We start from the raw sequence: 21,750 nt of genomic DNA, 5'->3' as shown, positions 1-21,750 counted from the left end.
ATCTACAGAGGTGCCGCCGTCATTTCCCTCTCTCCCTGCTCTGTTTCTCTCGTCTACGCCACCGCTCCCTCCGCCCTACTTCCTGCTCGCCAAGCCTCTCCACCGCTGTGCATCCCTAGTTCTACCGCCTGCTTCAGCTATCCCACCAACCTCGGGCAGCCGCCGCCGCCGCCCACACCGGCAGTTCTCTCGCTCAGCCGCCTCCCGCCTCCCACTGCTTCTCTTTACCTCCTTCGTCTCCTTTTCTTCTTCTCGCCATTATCTCAGACCTCTCTCGATATCACGCCCCTAAAATGTAGATTTAATTAATGTCGTGGGTATATATAAATGTGTAATCTTATTTGAGAAGCCACTGCATTGCTCAATAGGAGTTGCCTTTTTTTTATCTAATGGTTGCCATTGTTTAAAATGACCAAAAGGATAAACAAAATAGCTTCATATTTTCCCTTCAAAAAGGGCAAAAATGTCTTTTCAATAAACTGACACTTTAGATTAGTAAGTTTTTCTGTACGTCTCTCCTTCTACCAGTTCTCAACTTTTATCACAGATTATGAGAATGGTAGCAAAAAGGAAGGAGATGAAGAAAATTATCTTGAATTCGATTTTGCTAATTCGCAAATTCTCCATAAATATTCTCTTTTTATTTGCAACAACCAATACTCATACACACAATTATTATCTCTGACCTCGAAGGAGAGCCTACTGTCGCACAACAGTTGTCCTTCAGCATATCAATCCTCATGTTAGCATGTTAAAAAATTATGAGTTAAATTTAAATAAGTTATAAATCAAACCAACATGAAATATTTGTTAATTAGAACACTTATGTCCTTGTCCTAGACTAATTAATTAAAACTAATCTAGCCCAAACACCCATGTCCTCTTTCAAACAAATGGTCAACACCCCAACTCACCACTACTGCTATCTCTCTTCACATCTCCTTCTCCCGGCCGGAAATCAGCGCCGTCGCCAGCGTTCAACGGCACCTCACTGCCGCTGTTCCACCTCGTCACTTCTCCCCTCCTTCCTTCTTCCTCTCTGTCCCACTAAATCTCGAACGTATCATATTGCATCACAAATAAATTTTAGGATATGGACAAAACTTACGATTAAAAATCTTTTTTCCATGATATTGTTCTAATCCAATATTTTTATAGGATAAAATCAAGTAAACACGCTCTAAGCAATGAGACAAAATCGACTAAAATAACTCTTTGGTAGATTACAAATGTGTTTATCACCATGTAGATATGTGATGTTTTCAGCTGCCAAGTTAATATTACGATCGTTGAAAATTTTTGTGAGATTTATACTCCCAAAAATGACATGTTAAGAACCTAATACTCTCTCCGTCTACAAATGATAGACTCAGTTTGACTAGGCACGAGTTATAAGAAATGAAATGTAAAGTGAATGGAAAAACATGGCATAAGGTGGATTATATTTACTATATACTCCTATTACTTTTATAATAAAATGTGAGTGAGATAAAGTTAGTGGAATGTGTGGTCCATTATCAAAAATCATAAGAAAGTAAATAAGTAAATGGACATTTATAGGTGGACGGACGAAAATGGCAAAACGGAACGATTATTATAGACAGAAGGAGTAGTAATTCTCACAGCCTTATTTTTGTGGAACGTACATTAATTATATTCTGAAGAAGATGAACCTTATTCACTACGGACATGAATCCAACAATCATCAGTGTCTGAACTTGTGGAGGATCCCACCCGCTAAATAAGGAGCAACTCGTTCAAGTTAGGAAGCACATATTGATGTGTTAAAGAAGTTGATGAAGGCGTGAATGAACTCATCGGATGATCAAATTTGCAAGAGGGCCCGAATTTGCACACTCCATACTGTGCGTAGTAAGAACAAAGTGGCGCCCCTGAGAAATATGGTGCACAATGTTTAGAAACACGAGCTATGAATAGTGTCTTTATGCATACCCATCATACAAATGAATCACAAGTCCACAAATTAAGACTAATCAGTATTTTCAACATACTACCTCCTCCCTTAAAAATAGAAACTTTCTAAACTTTCTATTTTAGGAAGTGAACTCCACAATCTAATAAAACTACTTTCGCTACTTTTTCTCATACTCTCTCCTACTTTACCCATTGTTCTCTTCCTCTTTCTTACTTTACCAATTGTGCATTAAACCCGTACTGTTTCAAAAGTTTCTACTTTTTAAAGACGGAGGTAGTAACATTTTAAGTTCAGGAGAAAAATGAAAGCTTACTGGACGTAGTGGCAGACTCGCTGGGCTAAGTGCACAATTGGTCCTTGACACACTCTACCCTGGTGGATGGTTGAACTTACATGTAGTTCCAAATTTACAATCCCCAGTTCTTAGATAGTACTGACATTCTGGCTGGCCGGGTCTACTTTTTTACTCCCCCTTGAGGGGCCAGCAGAGGATGCAGTGGAAAGATATGGCCTTGTATAGGTAGTAGCCCAAGGAGGAAACTCGGTTAGCCCATGAACCGGGGTTGCATCAAGTGTTGGCTGACTACTTGGTGACGCAGCCGGACTAACAGGTGCCTGTGCATGTAATTTAAGAATGAGTTAATGGCGCGAAATATGCAATATGGATACCAACTAATTTTCAATTAACTCCAGCCAATGTTGACATGAAGAGATTTGAATGCCCTTAATGAACAATCCTAATTGGATGACATACGCCTAACGCCCATGAACACCTACCCAATATGGAGTCCAGCCAGGAACAGGAGGAGGGATCATAGGAACATAAGAGCCTCGAAGCATAGCAGGCCTGGAAACTGGCAAGTTGCCTTGAATATATTGATGAGAAGATTGAATAGGAGACTGTCCAGTTAAATACATAGCTGCTGAAGCTGGCATTTGTATATGGCTAGCAGGAAGTGGATGATGATATTTACAGGTGACACCAAACCTGCACTGCCCTGTCCTTACATAATATGCACATTCTTTTTGTCCCTGCCAAAACAAGACTATGAAACAGCTGCCAAGATATATTTTTCTCAGAAAGATAATGCTTTAGGAAATGTGGGAATGAAAATGATCATGAAGAGGCACACCGGTCGCAGAGGAAATCCATACAAATTCAGTACCACAGGGGCTGTAGACTCAACTCCTTTCTTGGGCTGCTGATCAGATAATTTACTCAATCCTCTATGCATATAGTCCTACAAATCCATTGTGAATGTGTGAATTGAACAAAAACCAAAATTTCCATGAAGATATATAATGCTAAAATGAAATATGAAGAAATGATTGAAAATTACAAGGGTTTAAAATGTATAAACATCACAGATACTAAACAATTGAAAGTCTGAAATGAGACAAAAAATATAATGCTCAATGACAACCGTGTCTTATTTAAAACTTTGATAGAGTTTTCCATTGTCAAAATGATAACCATTAATCACTTATTCAATAGTACGCACAACAAACATGAGTTCCTACTAGATCCAAAGTCATATGTTCTTGTTTACTGGTCATCAAATCTATAACAAAAAGCTGTCACAAATTTTCCACAGGATTGATAAATACCAAAGTCATATGTTCTTGTTTACCGATGAGTTCATACACAAATTTGATCATCAACTTCTTTAACAGAAGATGGTGATTAATATGTGCTTTCTAACATGAACGACTTGCTCCTTAATTAGCCGGTGGGATCCTACACAAGTTCAGACACTGATGATTGTTGGATTCATGTCCCTAGTGATCATTAACTTTCAGTTAATTATTTTCTCATTCTTAATATTTTTAATACTCATTGCATAATTTAATTTGCTACTTCTGGTTTAATTATTTAATATTACGCCGGTGTTAAATTCCAACTAGTCAGTTTGCTGGAATTTAATTCCAGCCAGTCTTTCGTACAATAAAATCTATATATCGAGTACCTCTTTGGTATTTATCAATCTGGCCTTAATTAGGACACAAGTCAATGCAATAACAATCATAACACTCATAGACAATAATTATCTGCCCAAAATGTTAGGATTTATCTGTTTTACGAAAAACCCTCACATATTACCAAGTTATAGCAATGCAGAATTAATGTCATATGCTCATGTACAAAGATTTATGAAATAATAATTTCTGACATACTTTAGTACTCAGCAAGAAGGATTATTCCACTGTGATCCTTTCAATGTCATACCATACTTTCAATGTCATTCGTCATCCCAAAGTAGGTTAGGAGACTTAAAGTTTTTCACACCACAGCCATTCACGATAGGTTTTTCATTACTTATCTGAGTTGTGAAATAGTACTTATTTACTTATACAAGGACTGAACTGAATAAGAGAACTTTTAGTGATGAGACAATCACCATTTACCCTATAATGCGGAAGATCTGGACTCGTTCTAACAATGACAAGATATTGGATAAAATCAACATAATATAGATAACAAATCAATGCAACAAATTACTTTATTCTCATAAAATTGGGAAACAATTATAAACATACAAGCAGGTCGGAGCGTGTTTTTAGTATCAACCCAGACACGTTCTGAATGAATTTGGTTATATAGTTATACTACTCCCTCCGTTCCTTCATAGTTGAGTCATTTTTCCATTTTGGGAAGTTCCCTCGTAGTTGAGTCATTTCCATATATAGTAACTTTTTCCTCTTTCTTACTTTACTCTCTCTTACTTTATTCTCTCATACTTTATTCACTTTAGACTTTATTCTCTCCACCTTTTTCTCTTTCTTACTTTTTTATCTATTTATTTAACACACTCAACATTTATTTCTTAAACTCCATGCCGAAAAGTTCCGCCTCAACTATGAGGGAACGGAGGGAGTACCAAATAAGATTTCAAATATGTCAATCTTAAAAAACTAAAAGATTCTGAAAAATCTGAAGATGGTAAAACTCTAACCTCATGACTGGCACAAACAACTTGTAGAACATCGTTTCCACAACTCTCTTGATCATCTTTTATTTTCATGGCTGATTCCACAAGAGAAGGAGAACAATATTCAACTTCAATGAGTTCAAGTGTTGAAATTTCTCCTATAACTTCTGGAATCTCTCTTAGAGACCCGCAAGAGCGAAGCACCAAGCATTTGAGTGTTGGGAATGGGTTTCCCTGAGTTGTCCAGTGCTCGAGATGTGATCCATCAATTAGCAAATATTTAAGCAGGGGAAAATAGTCATCATTTGTTTCCCATGTGTTACCATAGCAAGCATGACGTAGTAGTTTGAGGATTTCCAGTTTTGGCAACAAACCCACAATGGCCATATCTTTCCAAGGAAATCCCCCACCTACTAAGGTTAACTTTTTCAATGTACTAGGAAAACTAGGATTTTCCCTTCTCCACAAGAAACCTCCATACCCAATCACTTCCAAATTTCAAGTTGATGCAAATCCTGGAGACGATGAAGGTCAAATGATTGAGTTTGAGTGGTTGCACTTGTATAAGTAAGTCCCAATCTCTTGACATTTGGAATTAATTGTAGGATCTTTTCATTCCATACAAGATCTGCTACAAGAAAAAGAGTTTGGATATTTTCTAGAGGAAGGTTTAATCCTTGAATTGGATAAGGCAGCATATAAGGAGAATGGAAGAAAAGATGCCTTAACTGTGGCAACACCCAAATTTCCAATGGCAAAGAGTGATGCACATCATCATCATGTTTTCCCCGTAGCCTTCCGGATGCTAGATGAATGATTAACGTTTGAAGATTCACGAGATTAGACACAACTGATGGAATTCTAAAAGAGCCCATTAAAGCAAGATATCTTAAATGATACAACTCAAATACTTGGGAAGGAAGTTCTTTTAGGTACACACCTAAAGCATCTTATACTCTTAGCAATTTATAACTTCCCAACTCGGCTAGCCAACTGGAAAATTTCTGAATTTGGAAGCATAAAATGGTCCGGAAAGTTGGACCCAAAATATCATCTGCATCAGAACGACTGAAACTTATGCGTCTCTCACTCATCAATCCTTGTGGAAGATCACGTCCATCCATAACATGAATAAAGTCCTCATCACGGGCTTTCTTAATGCACATGTCTCGTACCATATCATGGAGGCTGCAACTCTTGATTTTTCCATCACTCTTTCTACTGGTCACCATTACAAGATTTCTCTTCACAAGATCCTCGAAATACTCCTCAGCCTCATCTTCCAAGCTTTTACTGCCTCCATTTTGATGTTTCAGAAAACCCTCTGCTATCCACAATCTAACGAGTCTTGAAGTGCGAATATTCACATCGTGTAGGAAACCTCCAACATACAAAAAACAAGACCTTAAATGATGAGGCAAGTAGGTGTAGCTCAAAGATAGTATCTCCTCTAGTTCCTGGCCAATAATAGGATTTACATTTTTGGCAATTTTCTCCCAAGAAGCTCTAATCTTATCGACTGGAGACAAGACGCCAGCAAGGAGGACAACAGCAAGAGGTAGTCCCGCGCACCTCCGTGCAATCTCTTTCCCAACATTCTCCAATTGAGGTGGGCAAAGGCTGTCTGGGAACACCTTTTACTTGAGCAAATCCCAACTTTGAGAATCATTCATGAACGACATCTCATGAACATCGCCTGCAGTTTCAGGATAACATGCCACATCCAATTGTCTTGTGGTTAACATAATTCTACTTCCATTATTATCATCCGGAAAGATGCACCTTATATCATCCCAAACACGCTTATCCCAAACATCATCGATTACAACAAGATACCTCCTTCTCTTCAAATATTGAAACACTTTCAATGCAATTTCAGATTCACCAATCTCATCTCCAGACATTTGTTTTTCTACTAATTTAAATGAATCTAAAAGAACTTTCCTAAACCTATGTGGACTGTAATCTTGCGATACCACAACCCATTCCCACACAATGGGGATGACTTGAAGACCGGATGGCGCTCCACAAAGGCGCCTATGTATTGCTAAGATATCTTCACGTAAACCAATGACCGAATCGTTTCCAGCAGCAGCTAGTCTTGATGATGAAGCAGGTTTATAAGCAGGTCGTTCTTCCATGACTTCTCCTGCAATTAAACCGATTTCTTCGGTTACATTTTTGAGCTGATCATCCATTTTGACGCGCGAAGGTTGATGCGATTGGATTCGCTGCCACATAAAGGTTTCGAGAATGTCTTCAATTTTGTAAGCTACATCCCTGATCCTAGTCTCCCAACGGTTGACTTTATGTGGAAACTGTTGAAAGAAGAGAATCAGGAAATTGACATAGTCGTGGATTGACCTAATTATATCTGAAGAGAAGAGGGATTCATTATTGGGATGTGTGGATCGAGCAAGGGAAAGAAGAGCAGCATAAGCTGCCATACTGTGTCAACTACAAATGGAGGATTTGATTTTGAGGCACGAATATAGTTGTATGATTGTACAATTCCAACGAGATGAAAACATGGACGTTTATTTGATTCCCACAGTGCATCTTTTGTTTTTTTTATAGTTAAGCCAACTTTACCTTTTGTTTTTAGGGGAATTGTTTTAAAGTTATCAACTTTCCATGAATTCTGGTTTTTCCCATGAACTTTAAAAAATTCGTGTAATATCACGAATTTTATTGTCGGTTGTCATTTTCCCATGTCAGGTTTTCCGGTCTAATTCAAACTGTTCGTTTCTTATTAAGACAATGTCCAAATTCTTTTATCTTACTATCGGGCCAGCCTATAATAGAAATTTTATCGGGTTTTCGGGCCAGCCTATTGGGTTTACGAGTCTGACCCTAACGGGTTGCGGGTTAATCGAGTTTTGATTTTATTGGGCTATAAATTTCCAGCCATAACCCTCTAAATTTAGCGGTCTATTCGGGTCAGCCCACAGATTACGGGCTACATTGCCATCCCTAGTAGACATATTGGAGAAGACAAAATGGGATTCACATGATAGTTAATTTGTACAATTTGATCCCATGAAGCACCAATATGATGTGATTCATTATGTGAGTCTTTTAAAAAATGAAATGGTATGTTGAGTTCCTTCATCATCAGGTTGGCCAGAGTTTGTATATCGCATATGGAAGTCTAGAAATTCATCTTCCAAATTTGAAAATTCTTCATCCAAAATCCAAATTTGTTTTCCAAAATCAATATCAGAATCGAAATTCATCTTTTAATATCGAAAATTATATTTCAAATTCTAAAAGAGATGCAAGCCCGACAAATTGGAATCCCTCTCGGAGAAGGATTGGGGTGCAGGTGGAATATTTAGGGCATGTGCGTGTAAAATATTTCAATCTTAAGCTAGAGATTGAATGGAGTGCGGTGTGTGTGAGATGTGTATGGGTGTATATTTTGTATGGTCATTGGCTGTTTAAATTTTTAATGAAAATATGATTTTAAAAAAAAGATATAAGGGGAGAGATGATATGATCTATACATATATAAAAAATGAATTTTGGCCATTTTTTTGAAATATTATAAAGTTATGGGATGAATTTGAATATTTACAAAATATGTCATAATCAATGTAGAGAATGAAGGTTGAAAAAAATGTTCATCCACTGGCTTCAATTTTATACAATTATTATGCAATCCATAATGATATTTACGGACATTTATTATTGCCATTATTGGTGGGAATATTTATAAATACGAGGAATAACGACCTTTTGTTGTACGAGTATGAGAATTAACCGAAAAGTTGTAAAGTGAATTATGAGATTATTGCTTCAATGGCCTTCCATTTCATTTTCCAAAATTTATTATACATTTATTCGTTGCTCATTTCATAGAAATACAATGGCAAAAATTATTGTCATTCATTTTAATTTCCAAAATTTGATAACGTTTATGTAACATTTAGGTTTTAATTTTTTGGAAATTAAAAGGTTTTAAAATTTTTACTAATAGGTGAAGAAAGTGAAAAAGTTTTGAGAAGTTATCTTTCATTTTTTGGACTATAAATATGATATTTGGTAACTTAAAATCAACTCACATATTTTTTTCATCACGTTTTTCACTCCCTCCATTTTCTCCAATACACTTCATATTGTTTAACATGAAGTTATGATATTCTTTTTATTTTTTTCTATTATTTTAGTTTGTTTTAAGATTTTCTTTTTTCTTAGTCTACTGATATGCATTTTTTTTACTACCCTAAATTCATCACTAATCTCTAAATTTTCATTAGTTTATGCACTAGATTTCTTTCATTTCACGCGCGTGAAACCTTTGATGGAAGAGGAAAGAAAAGATAGACAAGACAAATACAACAACATGTCCAATATCTGTTAGCTTACAAACTTTTTTCTTGTGGAAACTTTACACTATGTTTCTTATCATTCTGGGTGAGTGAAATTATCTCATCAGACGGTGAAAGTGACAAAAAGATAATCTCCTCCATCACAATTCAAAGAGATTTTTTAAGATATAGAGTCTTCATGAAAAGGTAGTGAGGATCCATTTTGAAGAAAAATTTGCTGAAGTTGATGAAGCTTCCATGACCCTTATATCAGTTGTTTTAAGAATGTGCGCTAAACTTGAAACAATCCAATAAGTAGGATCACTAATTTGTACAGTCATCAATATACAAGAATTAGGATTTGGAGTTTGATGAGGCTTGTTTCACGCATGGTTTTACAAGAGTTTATTATACTAACTGGGTTGATAATGTGCGAAAAAGTGGTGAATTTAAGTGTGCAGGAGCTAGAAAGTGTTGAAACAACAGAATGCAAGAACAACTTGATCAATTCGGAAAATGAGCAAAAAATGGTCCAATCTGAAGGCAAATTAATCAGTTGGAGACAAGTTGATCAAGGGGAGCACTGAGCTGATCAGGCCACCATATGAAGACACAAGCTGATCAAGAGGAGCGCTGAGCTGATCAGGCCACTATGTGAAGACATGAGCTAATCAAGTTGATCAAGAGGAATTCACACATGAAGACGCATCTGCTGAATCATCCTAAATTACTGCAAGGGTAAAATGGTCAACTCAGACGAGAAGTTGCCTTAGGGTTGAAGATTGAAGCCGCTCTATAAATAGAAGTTTTCCACAATAAAGAAGGGGCACTCAACGCTACAATAGTTTAGATAGGTAGTTCTCTTAACTTAGTTTAGTTTAGTTTAGCTTAGCTCTATTGTCCCGACGGTGGAATTGATGACTCCGACGTCGGGATTACATTTCATTCCATGTTTTCAAGACTTTAGTGTAGATTTACATGATGTTGGTCGTTTCAACGGTGGAATTGACGCCTCAATCCTAGAAGCTCCTTCACCACCTTGCTTTGTAGTTAGGTTTAATGGGTTCGGCAAAGGAATTGATGACTCCGGCATTGGACCTCGCTCATTTCCAATTTATTGAAGCTTTGGTTATTTCATTTCCTGTTTACATTTAATTTCAAGTTTTTAATGCTTTAGTGTAGATTTACAGTGTGTTGGTAGACTCGATGGTGCAATTGACGCATCCATTTTAGAAGCTCCTTCACCACCTTGCTTTCTAGTTAAATTAAATGGGTTCGGCAAAAGAATTGACGACTCCGGAGTTGGATTTTTCTTATTTCCAGTTTATTGAAGCTTACATTTAATTTCATGTTTTCCATACTTTAGTGCATGTTTACAGTGTGCTGGTTGAATCGACAGTGGAATTGACGCCTCCATCCTAGAAGCTCATTCACACCTTGCTTTCTAGTTAGATTTAATGGGTTCGGCAGAGGAATTGACGACTTCGATGTTGGACCTTTGCTTTCTTTGCTGCTTTTGAGATGCTGTAGTTAGATCCCGAGTTTCATCGGAGGAATTGACGACTTCGTCGTTGGATCAAGCTTCTTCACATTATGCTTTCTAGTTAGATTTAATGGTTTCGACAAAGGAATTGACGACTCCGATGTTGGATCCTTGCTTTCTTTACCGCTTTGATTTACTTTCGTGTTGATGATTTATTTACTCGTGTTTCTTGATGCTTTTTACAATTGGTAGTTTAGATGTTTAGATCATTTAGCTTAGCTCTATAGTCTCGGCCGAGGAATTGACAACTCCGACGCCGGGATTACATTTCATTCCATGCTCCCTCAGTTAGATTTAGTTTAAGCTCTCAACCCCAGTTTAAAGTTCAAGTTTCCCACTCCACACTCAAGTGCTTAAGGCGTGGTGGCTAACACCAACCCCGTGTCGTAGAAACAATCTCGAATAGGTCCATGGTCTCTGTGGGTTCGACCCCGTTTTTGCCGCATATACTTAGTAATATTTGTTGCAAAAGTGGAAAACTATAAATCTTGTTGAAAGGAGGGACATGTGCACATGACACACGTACAAAACCTCTCCCTTCAGAGTTATTAAGAGAATACAACAAAGCTTAACAGAACAAAAATTATTAAATTTTATTGATTTATAAAATTTTTATAATTTAATATTTTATGTATTTAATTTTGTATTAATAAAATTTATTGAGTCGTGCAACACACAGGGTTGATACTAGTAAGTACTAACTACTAAGCCCTCAAAAGTATGAACATTTTGTTTGGTACGAGTTTTAATGTTTAATTAATAAAGTAAGAGAGAGATATAAAAAGTTTTTAAAGTTTGGTTAGTGGGAGAGAAAATAATTTTAAAAATTAGAATATTCATATTTTTTCGGTGACACACTATAAAGAAAATACTAGTTCATACTTTTAGGGATGAAAATAATATCCCTCCGTCTCAGTTGTGATAACCCTTTCTTTTTCACACATTCTCTCTTCTACATTATTCTCACTTATAATAAGCTTTCTTTCCACTTTAACTATTTATTGTCATTTTTTTAAAAACAAGTGCAAAAAAAGAAATTGTCATCTTAACTGGGATAGAGGGGCGCCACTGTGCATGGGGAACAGCCGAGTACCCGGCGGAGCCGTGCGGCGGGTGGGACGGTGGTCCCGCGGTGGTCTATTGCGAGCCGCGCATCTACCACATCAGTATTGTCTTTAATTTATTTATTATTATTTTTAATTTTAAAATTTTTATCTATAAAAAATATCTATTTCCAATTTATTTATGTCATTCCATTCCACCCATTTTATTTCTTTTTGTCTAGTAATTTTCTTATAATCCAATTAAAATATACTCCCTTCGTCAGCCATTAGAAGTCTCATTTCTTGTCGGCACAGGTTTTAAGAATGTTAAAAATAGAGGGTGGAATAAAGTTAGTAGAATGGGGTTCCACTTGTATATATTAGTTTTAAATGAAATGTGAGTGGAATTAGTTAGTGAAAGGTGGAACCCATTACTATTTATGGTAAAAGTGAACCGAAACTTACCAATTATCAAAAATATGTAAGCTTGTGGCTGAAAGAATTTTACGTGGTTGAAGCATGGCGCAGAAAAGTTCGACTATATTCGTACCTCAACATCTGTATCTTTTCTTTTCTTCATCACTAAACCAAAAGCAAATCTTCCATTTGCAGTTTACACATTATGGCAGCTTATGCAGCTCTCCTTTCCCTTGCTCAATCCACACATCCCAATAATCATTTTCTCTTTTCTTCCGAAGCGAAAGAAATAGTTGGATCTATCCACAACTATGTCAATTTCCTGATACTCTTTTTTGAACAGTTTCCACATAAAGTCAACAGTTGGGAAACAAGGATTAGGGTTGTAGCTTACAAAATTGATGATATTCTCGAAACATTCATGTGGCAGAGAACCCAATCGCATCAACCTTCACGCTTCAAATTGGGTGATCAGCTCGAAAATGTAACCGAAGAAATCGGTTTAATCGCCGGAGAAGTCACGGAAGAGCGACCTGCTTATAAACCTGCTTCATCATCAAAACTACTAGCAGCTACTGGCAACGGTTCAGTCATTGGTTTAAAAAAATGATAATAAATAGTTAAAGTGAATGAAGAGTAAAGTAAGAGAGAGAATAAAGAACAGAAGACTCTTATCTAAAGTATTCTTTTGTTTACTTTAGTCATTCTTCACTTTAACTATTTATTACTTCCTCCGTCCCATAAAAGATGTCTCACTTTCCTTTTTAGTTTGTCCCATTAAAGATGTCACATTTTCATTTTTGGAAAAAGTTCTCTCTCGCTGTAATATAAATATTATATTTTCTCTTCCACTTAACACACAAAACAAAATCTCCTAAAATCTCGTGTCATCCCACAGGTGTGACATCTTTTGTGGGACGGAGGGAGTATCATTTTTCCAAAACGAGTGCAGAAAATGAAATGATTCTACTAATGTGGAACGGAGGGAGTAGTAAGCATGTTTAGGAATTTCAATTTCTAGAAATTCCATGCTCATTTGAGCAACCGTAGAAATTTATGTTTTGAATGCATACTTTCATTCTGTACTATAATTCTAGATGATCCCAGGCGTAGTGAATTCCTTCAATGTCCATCACAACGTTCTGCCAAGTTATATTCCGTACCCTGGAGTGATCTAGTGGTGATGGAAAATTTGTGACAGCTTTTTGTCATAGGTTTGATGACACCAATGTCTGAGTTGAGATCATATGCAATCAGCTATGGATATTGAACTCATGTTTAGTGTATTCATTCCGTAAACAACTGAACATATCACTTTGGATCTAGTAGGAACTCATGTTTGTTGTACTTACTATTGATTAAGTGATTAATTGGTTATCATTTTGACTATGGTAAACTCTATCAGAATTTTAAATAAGAGAAGGTTGTCATTAAGCATTCATATTTTTATCACATGTCAGACTTTCAATTATTTAATCTCTGTGATGTTTATACACTTTAAACCATTGTAATATTCTATCATTTTTTCATATTTCATTTAAGCATTATATCTTTGTGGAAATTTTGGTTTTTATTTAATTCAAACATTCACTATGGATTTGTAGGACTATATGAGTAATATCCTTCGTGGTTTATGGAAGGATTTTCATCCCCAAGAAAGGAGTTGAGTCTACAGCACTGAATTTGTATGGATATCTTCTGCGACCGGTCTGCCTCTTACTGTCCTGCATTTCCTAAATCATTATCTTTTTTACTGTTTCATGGTAATATTCGACGAAAGTAATATTGACTTGGCAACTAAAACTACACATCACTTATCTATGTGGCGATGATGTTCGTAAGAAGGGGTTTTTGGGGCACGGGGGGGATTTAACATCTTCGGTGGTTGAGGATATTTGAGGAAAGGGGGAGAATGGTTCTGCAATTGTGGGATTGTAGCATGATCAGAGGAAGGTCTGTCTTTTCTGCTTGCCTTCTGTGTATAGCTTCCTTGCACTTATCAAGGACATAAACGAGTACCGAGAGTACAATGTGGATACTGCACTGCACCAGCATGGGTGCTCCGTTTTGCAGGGCTGCAGCAGCAGTCATTCCACAGGAGAAATTCAAGAAAATTTGGCTGCAGCAGTCACTCCATAGGAGATTTCAGCAAATGGACTACTACTTGCTCAAGATGTATTTGAAAACTATGTCGTTCAGTTCCTTACATAGGGTTCTTATTTGATCATCTGAATCTATCAAATTATCCGTATTACATTCTCCATTTGGTGTTATTAGTTGATTCCTTGAGTTCTCTGTTTTGTGTGTGAATTACGGTGTTGATCTTGTTGATTTGGTATTGCAGAGTATGATTGTGGTGTTGAGCTTGCAGAGTGTGATTGAGTTTGAAGTGAAATTTGAATTGGGGCATAAGAGCACCTGCTCACTCACACTTTGCTCTCTCATCATCATCATCGGGAGTTGCATCGACTAGCAACAGTGCGGTGGTTGGTTTAGATAGCGATGTGATGGCAATAAAGGAGAGGCTTTGCGGGATGTCATCAAAACTCCAAGTCATCCCCATACTGGGAATGGGTGGCATCGGTAAGACCACTCTTGCTAGAACTCTTTATGACGATCCACTTATCGTCGAGCATTTTCATATTCGTGTTTGGGTTACAATATCACAAGATTATAGTGCGCGAAAAGAGGTCTCTAGATTCAAAAAGGTTGGAAGAAGCCCTAATGTTTAGAGAGGATCAGATAATTGGCGATTTTGAGATTGATGATTTTACAAAAGTGTACAAAAGATTAAAGGGTAGGAGGTATCTGATTGTTATGGATGATGTTTGGAGCTCAGAGGTTTGGGATGATGTGAGGAACGTATTTCCAGATGATGGTAATGGAAGTCGAATCATGTTAACCACAAGACTAAGCAGATCTAGCTGCTTATGTCGACTCTAATAGTTCTCCTCATCAGATTAAATTCATGGATGTTTCTCAAAGTTGGGATTTGCTTAAGGGAAAGGTTTTTGCAAACAACAGTTGCCCACCGGAGTTGGAAGATGTCGGGAAAGATATTGCAAAAAGCTGTGCAGGGCTGCCTCTTGCTGTCGTCCTTGTTGCGGGATTCCTGTCTACAGCGGCTAAGTCTCCATCTTCTTGGGAGGATATTTCCAAAAATGGGAATCCCATTGTTGGTCAAGGGATAGAGAAGATACTATCACTGAGCTACACGCACTTGCCTCATCATTTGAGGCCGTGTTTTCTATTTATTGGATTGTTTCCAGAAGATGAAAATATCAGTGCTTCAAAACTTATCAGATTGTGGTTAGCTGAGGGCTTCTTAAGGCATCAAAATGGATGCAATAAAAGCTTGGAAGAGGAGGCAGAGGAGTATTTGGAGGATCTTATCAAGAGAAATCTTGTAATTGTGACTAGTAGGAAGACTGATGGGAAAATCAAGTGTCGCAGTCTCCATGATATGGTACGAGACTTATGCATAAGGAAAGCCATATGATGAGAATTTTCTTCGTGTTGTATACAATGAGAAGTTTCTTCCTGCTCCACAAGATATGATGAATGAGCGACGCATCAGTTCCAGGCTTTCCGATATAGATGACATTTGGTGCCCAACCATCCATACCATTCTATGCTTCCAACTCCGGAGTTTCCCTAGTTCGCCCACCTTTCTAAGACGGTTTAAACTGCTTAGGATATTAGAGGCCATGGGTGACGAGTCCAAAGAGCTCCCGTCCCAAGTATTTGAGTTGTTTCATTTTAGATATCTTACTTTAATCTGCTCTTCAAATGTTCCCTCAGCCATATCTAATCTTGTGAATCTTCAAACCTTGATCATTCTTCCAACTTCAGGCATGCTTCCAAACTGTAACATGATTGCATCTTTTGGCATGCTTCCTGTTTATTATACTAGGAAAAGACATTGGAGAGAAGGTAGAGATCATTTCTCTTTGCCATCAGAGATTTGGAGGATGCAACAACTAAGGCATCTTGTCCTCTATGATCTTTATATGCTACCTCATCCCTCAGATGGATCAAATCCAAGCCTTCCTCTGGAAAATCTCCAAACTCTTCCTTACATAAAAGATCTTGTATGGACTGAAAAGATATTGCAAATGATCCCAAATGTCATAAGTTTGGGTCTTGTGTACCAGATGGAGAAAAGATATCACCTCCATCTTCTTAAGCATTTGCATCAACTTGAAAAGTTGAAATTATATGGGCTTTATAGTTTTTCTTGGATGGAGCATATCACAGTTACCTTTCCTAGGATACTAAAAAAGTTGACCTTAGTGGGTGGTGAATTTCCATGGGAGGATATGAGTATTATTGGTTCATTGCCTAATCTACAAGTGCTTAAACTAAGGGATCAATGTTTTGGTAAAACATGGGAAACAGCAGATGGAGAATTTCCTGAACTGAGATATTTGTTAATTGAGGGATCAGGTCTTGAGTGCTGGATAACTGAGAGCAGCCACTTCCCGAGACTCAAGTGTCTAGTGCTTAGTTGTTGTCAGGATTTAAGGGAGATTCCACAAGATATGGGTGAAATTCCGTTGACATAATATCAACCTTTGACATTGTATTGACATTTTCTTTTGCTATTACTTATCATCTGTTGACATTTCTAGCAATCCAGATCATAGTTTGGAGTTTATACAATATTTACAGTTTGTATTTGATCACGTTCCTTATATTGCTAAATACTCCCTCCGTCCCTAATTAATTGTCTATTTTGTCATTTTTGTCCGTCCCTAATCAATTATTCACTTTCAGTTTTTTACCATAAAAGTAAGTAGGTCTAATATTCCACTAACTTAATTCATTAACATTTTATTATAAAACTGATATACAATTTTAACGGCAAATTTTATATTTAAATTCAATTTTGATGTTAATTGATCTCCCTAAATAATACTTCAAATGACAATCCAAATTAATAGCTATCTAATTTCAAAACAAATAAACTAAATATAATTCACAAATCACCTATAGTAAGTTCTTAAAACGCAGTTTAGATTGAAAAAATAAAATAAAGTATCAAGTCCCAATTCACTATCATTAAATAATTGGTCATCTAATAATTGAAAAAGTAACACATCTTTTACGATAAATTTTAATTATATTTAAATTTAATTTGGATAGTAATTGAATTAAATAGTAGTAAAAAAAATTGTTGGACTCTAGGTCTTTGACGCAAGATGAGTGGCGACAGAATTGTCCAAATTGCCCTTTGAAGGCCTTAAGGGCATTTTCCCTTAAATGATATTAACTTGTAGTTCATGGACCTAAAATGATATTTTCAAAGTCCACGGACCTAAAATGATGCTTTGACAAAGTTCGTGGACCTAAAAAGATGTTCCGTCTAGTTTTATAATAAAATGTGAGTATGAATGAGTTAGTGGAGTGTAGGTTCGACTGCCAAAAATGGTAAAAATGAAAATTGACAAATTTGTTGGGACGGATGAGAATGAAAATAGGTGACAACAAATTTTCAGGGACGGATGAAATATTCTTCTTGTAGTTGAGTTTTTTATTTTTTATTTTTCGTTTTCCCACCAAGACATTTCATTTTTTTGACAATATTTTTTTCTCTCTTATTTTGTTTTGTCATCGTCTAATTCTCTTTTTCTATTTTATTCTCCCCATTGAATTTATTAAATCTCCTATCTCAAAAATTGGCTTATATAGTAAGACAAGTGACAAAATACAAAAAATGCGTCAAATGGCCCTCCATGTAATCGGTATGCATGTAATTGGAAGCTACGTAGTTGATAAAAATTTGTTCTTGTAATCATACAATCAATCCTATAGATTCGAGCCTCAAAATCTGTCCCTTCTTTTCTCCCTCACTAAACCAAAATCATATCATCCATTTGCAGTTTCACAGTATGGCAGCTTATGCTGCTCTCCTTTCCATTGCTCGATCCACACATCCCAATAATGAATCTCTCTTTTCTTCCAAAGCGAAAGAAATAGTAGCATCTATCCACGACTATGCCAATTTTCTGATACTTTTCTTTCAAGAGTTTCCACACAAAGTCAGCCGTTGGGAAACAAGGATTAGGGATATAGCTTACAAAATTGAGGATATTCTCGAAACCTTTATGTGGCAGCGAATCCAATCGCATCAACCTTTACACGTCAAATTGGATGATCAGCTTAAAAATTTAACCGTTGAAATCGGTTTAATCGCCGGAGAAGTCATGGAAGAGCGACCTGCTTATAAACCTCCTTCATCATCAAGACTACTAGCAGCTACTGTGGCAGCGAATCCAATCGCATCAACCTTTACACGTCAAATTGGATGATCAGCTTAAAAATTTAACCGTTGAAATCGGTTTAATCGCCGGAGAAGTCATGGAAGAGCGACCTGCTTATAAACCTCCTTCATCATCAAGACTACTAGCAGCTACTGGCAACGGTTCAGTCATTGGTTTACGCGAAGATATCTTAGCAATAAAGATGCGCCTTTGTGGAGAGCCATCATCCGGTCTTCAAATCATCCCCATTGTGGGAATGGGTGGGATCGGTAAGACTACACTTGCTAGAGCTGTTTATGATGAACTATGTATCACGAATTATTTTGATGTTTGTGCTTGGGTTGTGGTATCGCAAGATTACAGTCCACATAGGTTTAGGAAAGTTCTTTTAGATTCATTTAAATTATTAGAAAAACAAATGTCTGGAGATGAGATTGGTGAATCTGAAATTGCATTGAAAGTGTTTCAATATTTGAAGAGAAGGAGGTATCTTGTTGTAATCGATGATGTTTGGGATAAGCGTGTTTGGGATGATATAAGGTGCATCTTTCCGGATGATAATAATGGAAGTAGAATTATGTTAACCACAAGACAATTGGATGTGGCATGTTATCCTGAAACTGCAGGCGATGTTCATGAGATGTCGTTCATGAATGATTCTCAAAGTTGGGATTTGCTCAAGCAAAAGGTGTTCCCAGACAGCCTTTGTCCACCTCAATTGGAGAATGTTGGGAAAGAGATTGCACGGAGGTGTGCAGGACTACCTCTTGCTGTTGTCCTCCTTGCTGGCGTCTTATCTCCAGTAGATAAGATTCAAGCTTCTTGGGAGGAAATTGCTGAAAATGTTAATCCTATTGTTGGCCGGGAACTAGAGGAGATACTATCTTTGAGCTACACCTATTTGCCTCATCATTTAAGGTCTTGTTTTTTGTATGTTGGAGGTTTCCTACAGGATGTGAATATTCGCACTTCAAGACTCGTTAGATTGTGGATAGCAGAGGGTTTTCTGAAACATCAAAATGGATGCAGTAAAAGCTTGGAAGATGAGGCTGAGGAGTATTTGGAGGATCTTGTTAAGAGAAATCTTGTAATGGTGGCCAGTAGAAAGAGTAATGGAAAAATCAAGAGTTGCTGCCTCCATGATATGGTACGAGACATGTGCATTAAGAAAGCCCGCGATGTGGACTTTCTTCATGTTATGGATGGACTTGATCTTCCACAAGGATTGATGAATGAGAGACGCATCAGTTTCAGTCGATTTTATGCAGACAACATTTTGGGTCCAACTTTCCGGACCATTTTATGCTTCCAAATCCAGAAATTTTCCAGTTGGCTATCCGAGTTGGAAGTTATAAATTGCTAAGAGTATTGGATGCTTTAGGTGTACACCTAAAAGAACTTCCTTCCCAATTATTTGAGCTGTATCATTTAAGATATCTTGCTTTAATGGGATCTTTTACCATTCCATCAGCTGTGTCTAATCTCGTGAATCTTCAAACGCTGATCATTCATCTAGCATCTGGAAGGCTACGGGAAAAGCGTGATGGTGGTGTCCGTCACTCTTTGCCGTTGGAAATTTGGATGTTGCCACAGTTAAGGCATCTTTTCTGCCATTCTCCTCATATGCTACCTCATCCATTACAAGGATTAAACCTTCCTCTTGAAAATCTCCAAACTCTTTTGCTTGTATCAGATCTTGTATTGGATGAAAAGATCCTACAATTGATTCCAAATGTCAAGAGATTGGGACTTACTTATATAACCCCTCAAAGTCAATCATTTGAACTTCATCTCCAGGATTTGCATCAACTTGAAAAATTGGAAGTGATTGGATATGGAGGATCCTTATGGAGAAGCAAAAGTCCTAGTTTTCCTTGTACATTGAAAAAGTTGACCTTAGTAGGTGTGGGATTCACTTGGAAAGATATGGCCATTGTGGGTTTGTTGCCAAATCTGGAAATCCTCAAACTACTAAATTATGCTTGCTATGGTTTGACATGGGAAACAAATGATGACCATTTTCCTCAGCTGAAATATCTTCTCATTGATGGATCATATCTCGAGCAATGGATAACTGAGAGCAACCCTTTCCCAACACTCAAATGCTTGGTGCTTCATTCTTGCAGGTCTTTAAGAGAGATTCCAGAAGGTATAGGAGAAATTCCAACACTTGAACTCATTGAAGTTGAATACTGTACTGCTTCTCTTGTGGAATCAGCCAAGAAGATAAAAGAGGATCAAGAGAGTTATGGAAACGATGTTCTACAAGTTGTTTGTGCCAGTCATGAGGTTAGAGTTTTACTATCTTCAGAATTTTCAGAGTCTTTTGTTTTTTTTAGATTGAATATTTGAAATCTTATTTGGTACAACTATATAACCAAATTCAGAACATGTTTGGGTTGATACTAAACAAACGCTCCAATCTACTTGTATGTGCATAACTATTTTCCAATTTTATGAGAATAAAGGTTTTATTTTGCATTGATTTGTTCTTTATAGTATTATGTTGATTTTATCCAAGTTCTTGTCAATGAACGACCTTGTCCAGATCCTCTGCTTTATAGGGTAAATGGTGATTGTCTTGTCACTAAAAGTTCTCTTATTATAGGTTTTTGGAGGCTTGAAGTGTGTGCGATTTGCATAAGATGATGGTGTTGCGCAGCTTTTTGCAAAGAAAAGCAATAAGGCTAGGCTTAGTGCTGCTGATAAAGGAAAGGGAAAGGTGAACTAGGAAGAAAATTGTATTGAGTCTGAAGATGAGAGGGAAGGAGAAAAAATGAAGTGTATCGGTTCCCTGAAGTGATCTAGTGTGATGTAAAATTTGTGACAGCTTTTTGTCATAGGTTTGATGACCACCAATGTGTCTAAGTTGAGATCATATGAATCAGCTATGACTCTACCTCCCTTTTTTCAATTTTCTTGAGGAGACTAGTACAAGAACATAACTTGGATCTAGGTAGGAATTCATGTTTGTTGTACTTACTATTGAGTTTATGCATTTTGATCTAGTAGCATTCAAGTAGGACTATTTGTTAAGTAGCATATTTCGCACCAATTACTCATTCTTGAAGTACATGTATTAGTCCGGCTGCGTCACCAAGTAGTCAGCCAACAATTGGTGCAACCCCGGTTCATGGGCTAACAGAGTTTTCTCCTTGGCCTGATACCTATACAAGGCCATATCTTTCCACTACATCTTCTGCTGGCCCCTCAAGGGGAAGTAAAAAGGTAGAAGTGTTTCCCGATACACCCGGCCAGCCAGAATGTCAGTACTATCTAAGGACTGGGGATTGTAAATTTGGAGCTAC

The 21,750-nt window shown here is 37.1% G+C and overlaps 3 protein-coding genes and 2 pseudogenes across 3 annotated transcripts; 3 read left to right on the top strand and 2 right to left on the bottom strand.

The window, feature by feature from the left end:
• Positions 1-1,663: 1,663 nt before the first annotated feature.
• LOC125210261 lies at positions 1,664-5,253 on the bottom strand (annotated as a pseudogene).
• A 563-nt stretch (positions 5,254-5,816) lies between these two features.
• LOC125210260 (putative late blight resistance protein homolog R1A-10) lies at positions 5,817-7,313 on the bottom strand. Its single transcript, XM_048109822.1, has 2 exons — positions 6,585-7,313; positions 5,817-6,500 (listed from the first exon to the last, which is right to left on the bottom strand). Exons 1-2 carry the CDS (start codon positions 7,311-7,313, stop codon positions 5,817-5,819), a joined length of 1,413 nt encoding a protein of 470 aa, XP_047965779.1.
• A 6,953-nt stretch (positions 7,314-14,266) lies between these two features.
• Positions 14,267-15,701, top strand: LOC125216501 (annotated as a pseudogene).
• Positions 15,702-15,886: 185 nt separating this feature from the next.
• On the top strand, positions 15,887-16,744 carry LOC125210259 (putative late blight resistance protein homolog R1B-14). Its single transcript, XM_048109821.1, has one exon. The coding sequence runs from the start codon at positions 15,887-15,889 to the stop codon at positions 16,742-16,744; it is 858 nt and encodes a 285-aa protein (XP_047965778.1).
• A 1,905-nt stretch (positions 16,745-18,649) lies between these two features.
• LOC125212584 (putative late blight resistance protein homolog R1A-10) lies at positions 18,650-21,456 on the top strand. The gene is made up of 2 exons (XM_048112793.1): positions 18,650-20,731; positions 21,051-21,456. The coding sequence occupies exons 1-2, from the start codon at positions 19,745-19,747 to the stop codon at positions 21,084-21,086; spliced, it is 1,023 nt and encodes a 340-aa protein (XP_047968750.1). The 5' UTR covers positions 18,650-19,744; the 3' UTR covers positions 21,087-21,456.
• The last annotated feature ends 294 nt before the right edge of the window (positions 21,457-21,750 follow it).

This window comes from Salvia hispanica, chromosome 3 (assembly GCF_023119035.1).
Source record: "Salvia hispanica cultivar TCC Black 2014 chromosome 3, UniMelb_Shisp_WGS_1.0, whole genome shotgun sequence".
Classification (NCBI taxonomy): domain Eukaryota; kingdom Viridiplantae; phylum Streptophyta; class Magnoliopsida; order Lamiales; family Lamiaceae; genus Salvia; species Salvia hispanica.
Note: the sequence above shows the minus strand (reverse complement) of the source record. Positions and strands in the feature narration are given on the sequence as shown.